Source organism: Gekko japonicus, unplaced genomic scaffold (genome assembly GCF_001447785.1).
Source record: "Gekko japonicus isolate JY-2015 unplaced genomic scaffold, Gekko_japonicus_V1.1 scaffold231, whole genome shotgun sequence".
Lineage (NCBI taxonomy): Eukaryota > Metazoa > Chordata > Lepidosauria > Squamata > Gekkonidae > Gekko > Gekko japonicus.
The window spans coordinates 1,238,751-1,248,249 of record NW_015165837.1 but is presented as its reverse complement, the minus strand read 5'-3'; the positions used below and the strand labels follow the sequence as shown (position 1 = coordinate 1,248,249).

Here is a 9,499-nt window from a genome sequence, read left to right as displayed (position 1 = left end):
AAACCAACATTTAATTCTGAGTATTAGCTTTCATGTGCATGCACTTCTTCAGATACCCTCCTGAATCTATAAAATATGGTGCAAGTGGATTATTAACAGTACGGTGAAACTATATGAATAATCACATTTGGCGAGCTTAATCAGGACAAGTATTAAAAAATACAATTTAGAGGAAGGAGTGATTTAAGCTAAAGTGATTTAAGATCCTCAGAATTGATTGCAAAAATACATCTACCTAAATGCTCAACAATTTAACATAAGCCAGAGTTAATGCATATACAGCATAGCTTATAAACACTAATTGAAAGCAGAGATTGTGGCTTGGGAAAAAGGATCCCATTTGGCTAGTCAGCATTTCCTTTTTGTCTCTTCAACGGCTCTTTCCTCCTAAGAGGCCAGCTTTTCTAGCAAAGAGGGTAGGCCAGGTACAAGAGGCAAAGAGGTGGATGGAGGTAGTAGTCCATTGTCTTCACACAGTTGGTCCTCGTGGGGACCTTCTTGGTGTTCCTTCCCTAGGATTGCAACAACCTGGAAGGAAAAAATGTCCTACACATTTAAGAGGCCTAATGGGATGCTATTTACCAAGTAATATTGCTTACATCTCTGGCATGCCTTCAACAACCCCTTTCTCCATATTAAGCTTCTCTTGAAGACATTTAAGATCTGGGATGAAAGTGCTATGGCAGTCTGAACCACCATGTGATGGGCCAGCCTCCTATCCCTAAAAGATTGTTAAGGCCAGATGTTAAGGGCTTAGGTTCTTAAACAGAACCTGTCTGTAAAGGCATCTTCAGACCAATGGCTAAGAGGTTCTAGGAGAGCCAGCTTGGTGTAGTAGTTAAGAGCAGTGGACTGCAATCTGGAGAACTAGGTTTGATTCCCCACTCCTCCACATGAAGCCAGCTGGGTGGCCTTGGGTTAGATCACAGTTCTCTCAGAAATCTCTCAGGCCCACCTACCTCAGAGGGTGTCTGTTGTGGGGAGAGAAGGGGAAGGTGATTGTGAGCCGCTCTGAAACTCCTTTGGGTAGTGGAGAGTGAGGTATAAAACCAACTCTTCTTTACAGGAAAGAGGAATCTTGGGAACATGATTCCCAGCTGCATAAGATCTGGACTGAACTTCTGTTTCCCTTATGTTGCAATTAGTTGGCTAAGAGGTGTGATCTTAAGGTCTTGACTAGTGACTTGCAGACTGTAGCCCTGACGGAGTTGTCCCAGTGGATCCAGGCATCAGCGCAGGGGCTGCACACAGTTTTGTTTGTCAAAACTTTATTTTTGCTTTCCTTACAAACTCCCAATAGGGAAAAAAGTGGGATAGAAATACATAAATAGTACAGTTCTTCCAAGGACACAAGGTGTTGAATGAAATGATGCAAAGGAATCCCACAAGAACCAGGTTGTCTTTATTTACTAGCCTTTTCAAAAAGTCATAAAATACAGTTATTTTACAAAAATACTGCTTTTAGACTTCCAAGTTAGTAATAATTCATACGTACACATTTTAAAAAATCTTATTGATGGGAAGAAGACATTAATATCCATGCTCTCTTAATACTTCATATACGACAAACAAAATCAAATCTACAAATTGTTCTTATACTTTAGATTCTAGATTGTTAAAGCAAATGTTCATCTTTTGTCAACATTACAAAAAGGTCAGAGTAACAGTTTGGGTACTGTGATGCATACCTCATTACAGATTCAATAACAAAAATGCAATTCTGATTGGAAGTGGCCTTTGACCAAAGCAATATAATAAAGCCCACCAGCACAACTGCATACATAGAAATAAATAATGGTTTTCACTTCTGTGAAGGATTTGTTTTTTCCCTTTTCAGTGCTGTGTGTACAGATATGGTGGCTTGGCTCCAAAGTGCCAAGTGTGCAAAAGGAAGGCACATCTGTTCATGTATGGGAGAAGAGGGAGGGATCTACTGCTTTGATTTCCCCTTCCCCAGCTGGGTTGCCCACATTTCTAAGAAATCTCCAAACCCTCAGGAGAGGCTGAGTGTGTGCAGGGACTGCAGTGGGAAAGAGCAGGAAATCCATTGGTAGATGTACAGACCACCATATGCACCCAGGCTTGTCTATTTCAAACTACTGTGTAGGATTGTCAAGTAGGCAACTATAAAACTCTAATTACAAAATTGCATTGGAAACAAACAGGAAGTTTAGCTTTCTAGGGATGTATTGCAACTCTGAGTGGCATGTTTTGGTCTTGCTGCCAATTAACCAAAGAAATCTATAAACTGAGTTGCAACGTAAATCTATACTGATTATAGCAGTGTATCATTATATGCTTAATGTTTTCTCTGTGTACTTTTTTTCTACATAGTTTTTAAAATAAATAGACATATTCCCCCACCCCAAAAGCTCCTGTAATTGTCACATACTTTAACAAATCAAATATCTTGTTCAGGGGGAAATCTAGTAACAGCTGAGATCTCACTTGGAACTTCCACAGGCTCTCTATTATTCACCCTCCCCACCTCCAGCAATTCCTTTGTGGTTCCTCTGTGCCACAAAAGCAGCATTTTGGGCTGTAATGCTAAAGGGGAGTCAAAAAAATAACCCTGTACTCCAGAAATTCTAGAAGGGATCCAAGCCAACGTTTGGCACTAACAGCCATCATGGCAGGGGACATCCAGTATTATTTGAACAATGTAAGTTAACCTTTATTGAACTAGCTCACTCATCTAAATTGTATATTTACTGCCGTTTTCTAAACCAAAAGCATACCATTTTGTCCCAATGTAAGATGTGGGGTGGGTACCATTAATACTGCAACACATTTTAGGTGTGTAGTCAATTCCTGCTTTTTCAAATGCTAGCTATTTTGTCCAGCATTGGTTGGCTACGGTTTTATGCAGCTGACATTCGTGTCTCTAACAACTTATCTGAAACTTGTTAATGCTACTTACGTAAAAATGGTGGATGCTCCCCAGAAGCATATTATATTGAAAATGGAACCTTACTATTTACTCATGCAGACTGAAAGAGACTTTGATTCACCTGAAGAGTATCACTGCAGTGTCACAGAACAGCACTGCAGTTTGTCTCCGCTAAGAAAAAAGTGGCAGTATTACCTGAATATAATAAATCAGCAGCATAACTTGGGCACTGTCTTTCGAAAGTTCATGAAATACAGTAATATGATGCTGGTTCATTGCAGATGGAAGGTTCAAGGTCTGGACAGCATAATGCTGAAAATCTTCCTGCAGACTGCTTCGAATTTCAGTGAAGCTTCTATAAATGCTTGTGAAATGAATTGCTTCACAACCCGCTGAACAGCGTCCACATGACACACATGAAGACTCAAGTCCAGCAATACCTGGCTATGCAAAGCACATCAAAACCATCCACACATCAAATTGCTGATGTGATAGAATGATTTATTTTTCTATTACGGGCAAGTCATGAGTGACTCATTCTGAGGTACGTGTTTTGGCTGTGAAGGACGTCTGTTAGGGAGAGCCCCCTGTTCTGAAGGTCCTTGTTCAAGCTATGATGTTTTATGGCTGGACCATCTCTGCTGGGATGAGATTCCCGGTTGTATCCAGCTGCATACATTTACATGAACATGCCGAGACAGGGCATTCGGTATGATCCCTGGGAAAGAAATCGGCATAATTTTTTTAAAGAATCAACCACATCTCAGAAACTGTTCAGAACAGCAAAGGTGAGATATAAATGCTCACTAACAATAAAACAAGGATAATAAAGCAAACAATTTGGACCTGTTCTCAAAGCTATTGTACTCTTGCTTGTTGCAGAATGAGTCTTTTGGTGGGAGGTGCTGATCTACAAATCCAAGAAACCATGGAGAGAGCAAGATTATGTGACACATTAATTCAACTACTTTACCTGAACCAACTCAGCATGTGTCCAGCATGACCACCATGCCTGCAGTTGTGGCACCAAGTAAACCAGTTGTTGAACTGAGCTAGTTTTTTGTCTTTGCTGAGATCCACCTTTTCATCTGACTTGGACCCTCCTGCGCATGAGAAAAAAATATTCTGGTCATTTGCTTCCATAGTAATTAAAAATGGCTATTTAAAATGAGCAGTAACTGAGTTTGGGGATGGGAAAGTAACCTGGTAGTCAACATCTCATCTAGTTCCTGAAGCTAAAAATAATTGTGCAATTTCCCCCAAATTAAAAAAAAATTATTCAAATGTATGTACATCAATGCTACAATCCTATGAACTAACACAGAGAAACTGATCAAAACTGGAGCCATACCTGGGCAGCTGGAAACTGGAGTTCCCATATTTATTAGACAAAGTGCACAGCGAGGGAGGGGCTTGCGGCAACCAGGACAACTTGTGACCTTGGATTTGGTTGGAGATCCACTGACACCATACTGACTAAAACCTCGGCCCTGATGTGGAATGGCTGAGCAGCTGTAGGAGATTGATTTTCCACAAAAATTGCAGCTTACAAACACCTTTGCAAATAGAAAAATATATAGAAGGGACATGATTTTTAAATAACAAGACGCAGTTTACTCACTGCAGATTTGTTGATGGACTAGCACAATACATTCTAGAAGGAGCAATGACCCTCTAGGAAATCACATATGAGACCCTTCAGGAGAGAAGATTATTTTCAGAAGGCTGAGAGAAGAATAGGAAGAATGCAACTGCTCTCCCCTCCTTGTAACCACTTTACCATCTAGAAGTTGGTGCAATGGACAATACCTGTTTGAAAAGGAGCATAGCATTCAAATGGAAAGCTCACGGTTCGTCCTAGGCAGTAGCAACAGATTCATGTCTTGTTACAACTGGAGTTTTGGGGATGGGGAATCTATGGTGTTAACTTATTTTGGAGTGCTTCTAGGTCTCACAATTGCTGGGAATGCTTTTAGAATGATTCTAACTTCTATAATTGCTGAGAAAATGTAGCATACTTCTAGCCATGGCTCCTCAGATGTTCAGGAGAAAGGTAAGGATATAAATATTTTAAATAAATAAAAAATGAAAGGACAGAAAGGACATTTCTTTATTAGAAAGGCGATCTTCTTAGCCCTTCCATTTGAACATGGATCCAAGCAGCTAGATCTGACTTTTACTCTAATGCTGTGCTGGGGATCATGAGACCTGCATGGACAGTCCTCAGCATAACCACGGTTGATCCCCAGCTGTAATAAGGAGGGGATTTAAGCAAGACTGAGCAAAAAAGCAGGCTGGATCCAACACAGTGGCTTTACATGACATCAGCAGTGGAGGAAAGAGCTGGATTTCCTTCTTACATCAAGAGGCTACTGCAACATCCTCTCTATCTCTCGGCCAGGAATGCTACCTTGGGCAACAATGACTCCCTCTCGCCACAATTCAACAATGTCAAGCATTTATTAGAGCAAAGAACACAAGAGGTGGACAAGTCCTATTTTCTGTAATGTTACTTTTACGAGGGACAGCCTACTTACAATTAGAATACTCAATATCTTAGTCAATATATACCATTTTATGTGTGTTAATTGGTCCTATTCAGGGCAATCAGTTTTGTTTACCTGTGCTAAAGGTTTTGAGCTGGGATCCAGTTTACTCCTGTGGATGTCAAATTCTGCTCGTTTGTGCCAAAATCTCCATGCATCCAAGAGGTTCCTGTAGTTTTCAATCCAATATTGAACCCGCTCGTCTTTAAGCACTTCAGAGGGAGAACCCTGAAAACAGGCACACATCAGCTAATAAAATGTACACAGATAAGCAACATGAATATTCATTAACAGGATTCTGATGAAAGTGTAGATTAAGGCTATAACCCCAAACACACTTACTAGGGAGTAAATCTCCCTGAACTCACTAGGCTTTACTTCTGAGCAAACATGCTTATGATAGTACTGGAAGAATTCTGCCACTGTTGCTGACAGAACAAAAATAAGGAGTGGGGTTAAGTTTTTAACAACAAGGATTCTGTTTGTTATAGCCATCCAAAGTCTTTTATTGGCATATACATGAAGATACAGTAATCTAAATACAAAACCGTGCATAGTAAAATTAGAATTGCAGAGTAACTTCATAATAAGAGTAGCATCATAGTAAAACCTAATTAATAGTATCACTTACTGGCCATGACACCATGGCACTGCAAAGAAACTTTGCTACTATTTCAGTTATTTCTGTATCTGGATTATCAAGCACGAAAAGGAGCTTAAAATCATCGGGTCTCTAAAAATTAGGCTAGTATGGGATATAGAAGATCCCGATGGGACGCCAGATAGAGAGGGCACTGGAGGTGAACATGGCCAACAGTTTCAACACAGTCCTTCATACAAGGACAATACCTACTAGGATAGGGAATCCCTTGAAATCTACCAGATAAGATAGCTGAAGGAAGAACATTAAATCTAGCCAAGGATATGGCTCTACACAAATTTGGAGCTATGAATTGATAGAGGTATACTGCTGGAAGGTTTGCATTAGGAACAATCCCCAAATTTAAGGGAGAACAGGTTCTGTTAGCCAGGCTATAAAGAGTTTGTAGCTCTGATCCCAATAAACTAGATTTTATTTTTAAAAAGGGCTGAGACTCAGAAAGCATAAATAAGGATTCTAGAGATAAATTCAGGGAACTTATTTTGGCTTTGATGTAAGATAGCCAGGTGGAATTAACAGATTCAGTAAGTAGTTGGTACCTATAACTGAAGGGGTCAGAGTTGAAATGGAGTCGTAACCAAAATTTAATAGTGTGGATCCATGCCTTAGTAGCCAACAAATTCTGACCGCACTCCAAACATAAAGCGGCATATGGAACACACACGGGGTACCCCCATGATCTTTCGTAGAAAGGTAGAGTGCACACGTTCTACTGAAACGTCCACTGCATCAATCCAGAGAGGTACCCCATATAGTATCTGAGCTCCAGTTTAGCCTTGAAGGCTTTAAGTGCAGCTGGCACATACTGGTTACCTCAAAACAGAAAAATAAAAGCAAGAAACACTAACTTATGCTACATTAATAGCCATTCTGTGATGGTAGGTCCAAGTAGCATTAGATTGGAAATAGATGCCCAGATATTTGAAGTGCTTAACCTGTTCAAGTCTGTTGCCATTAATAATCCACTTATAAGATTTTCGGGAATAGGGAACGACTAATACCTTTGATTTTTCATAATTCAACTCCAATCTGTTAATCGCACAATATTAATGGCAACGGTTCAATCCAACATGAGAAGTAGACAAAAGAACCATGTCATCTGCATATAATAACAAGGGAATAAGAGAAGAGCCAAGTCTAGGGCTATGGCCATCAACGAATGACATGTATTTTGTGCACTACGATTATCTTCTGACACGGCCACAGGCATTACAAAGGAAAGGTGCATTTCAAAACACTTGGAAAGAGACAAAGTGTTCTGTCAAGAAAACCAACCCCCATCTAATCAAACATGGCAGTCAGTCTAAGGAAGTATAAATCTGGGAAATGTGCATAGCACAGGCTAATAAAAATGAGTGTGGAATTGTTACAAAAGTTATGATTTGGATTTATTTCAGAGAGAAATACAAACCTGTAACATGCAATAGCTTGCTGTCTGAACATCTCCTGTTCTGTCAACGTAACTTTCCATTAAATCCACCCCATCCTTTGTTAGTCCCGTCAGGAGTATTCCTTCTAGGTTCCCAGCTTCTTTCATTTCACTCGTTAGCTTTTCAAGGAATCTATTCAACTACGGAAGCAAAAGAAGAAGCTGACCAAAAATGGGAATGCGCCTCCCCGCCCCATCTGTAAATGTGGAGCAGCTAAGCAGGAGAGCTCCGTTACAACATCAAGAGCCTCAGGTTACAGCATCACATAATCAATATTTTGCAGGAACGACAAAAAAAAGATTGTCCATCATATTTCCAGCAGGAAACATAGCACCAGATTCCACATTATGCTATAAAGGCCGTTTTGCGAACAGGTCCACAAAGATGCTTCTTTAACTAGTCTGCCAGTCCCTGCACACGCTGTGGGTTTCTCTGTTATGCAGCTTCAGGGGCCTAACAGGATCCAAATGGAGAGTGCTCTTAATAAGCACTTCCCCACTCAGTCACTGAGAGGCAGTTATCCTTGCCACAAGCAAGTGCCTGTTTACAGACTTGTGCAAAAGGCTATTCAAAACAGTAAAGTGAGCCCTTTGTTTGATTTTGTAATGGGGAAGGAGTGCCCGCAAATCCCTCTTTCCTCCCTGTCCCAAGAGAACAACAGGCATGGATGGTTGTGGCCTTCATACTGTGCTGCCTCCAGTAAGTGTTAACTGTAGGCAGTAGTAGTATGGTAAAACCGCTGTGTATCTTTAAGACTAGTTGCACCTGGGAATTGTAGTTCTCAGTTAGGGGTCCCAGCAGCTTCCCTCTGACTGGCTCATTAGGGTAATTTCCTGAGCTCAGAGGTGTAAAGATAGGAGTTTTATTGCTCTTTTCCTGCTTCTTTTGTCTATCCTTACCTCGAAGAAGGGGAATCTCATCTTTCTCACCATGGCCACACACATTGACTTAGATCACAAGCATGTAACTTTCTACCCAGCTATCAGCCTGATTGTGAGTAAATGATCTTCTGAATGCATGTGGAGTTAAATAAAGATAATTTAAGCCTTCGTCAGGGGTTGTGCATTGACTCATACCTAGAAGGCATTGGCTAAGCCGCAGCAGGCGTGGGACAGGACACATACCATTATTTTCTGGAAAGAATCTAGACCAAATATGGAAAAAATAATAGTAAACCTGAGGGTGTTACCTGAGCATCAGTGAGGAATTTACAAGCAAATGCCACTCTGTCTCGTACAGCTACGTTGCTTTCATACTGAAAGAATACAAAATATGCTAGCATTAGCCAAACAACAGTTATTGCTCATAAGAGAGAGCCAGTGTTGTGTGGTGGTCATAGCACTGGATAAGGATCCAAGTTCAGCCTTCCACTCTCCCATGAAAGCTTGCTAGTTGACCTTGGGCCAGTCACACACTCTCTCTGCCTAGTCTACCTCACAGGATTGTAGTGAGGATAATATGGAGGAGGGGGGGACTTTGTATGCTGCCCTAAGGTAACTGGTGGGATAAAAGGGTACCAAATAAGAACCAAAAACTCCATCCCCAAATCCTGCTAAATTACACAAGCCCTTACATTTACCAAAAGGAAGCTCTTGTGACCACAGTAGGTGGTTCCTATAATGCACTGGATCCTATAAACCATGAGTGGAGTTCCATCAGTGAAACTTATTGTTTCCTACCTTCCCTTCCTGTTGCAGCCTTCCACTTCCCTACCCCCCAAAGTTCTCCTGAAGGTCAAGGAACCCTCAGAAATAGAGCAAGATGCAGCCTGGAAGTCTACAATGGGGATGGTGGTGTAAATGTGAGGAAACTGCAGAACCTTTGCTTGGCTGAACAGAAATGCCTTCCATTTGCACAAGAGAAGGTTTGGGGGATACTGAACCCCACATACTGTTTTCTGAACAATGCTCAGGAAGTCAAATTGCTGCCTGGGACACAGTTTTTTTTAACGCACTGACCACAGTGGGTCAAG

General features: G+C 41.0%; 1 protein-coding gene across 3 annotated transcripts in view; it reads right to left on the bottom strand.

Annotated features, from left to right (window-relative positions):
- Positions 1-1,049: 1,049 nt before the first annotated feature.
- The window catches only part of MIOS (missing oocyte, meiosis regulator, homolog (Drosophila)), a 15,232-nt gene continuing 6,782 nt past the window's right edge, over positions 1,050-9,499 (bottom strand). For all 3 annotated transcript variants that reach the window (XM_015410954.1, XM_015410955.1, XM_015410956.1), the window contains 6 exons: positions 8,717-8,782; positions 7,509-7,667; positions 5,512-5,664; positions 4,242-4,446; positions 3,864-3,993; positions 1,050-3,608 (listed from right to left, as the gene is read on the bottom strand). In XM_015410954.1, coding sequence (XP_015266440.1) covers positions 3,512-3,608; positions 3,864-3,993; positions 4,242-4,446; positions 5,512-5,664; positions 7,509-7,667; positions 8,717-8,782 — 810 coding nt within the window. In that variant the 3' untranslated portion in view covers positions 1,050-3,511. The remainder of the gene's footprint in view (positions 3,609-3,863; positions 3,994-4,241; positions 4,447-5,511; positions 5,665-7,508; positions 7,668-8,716; positions 8,783-9,499) is intronic.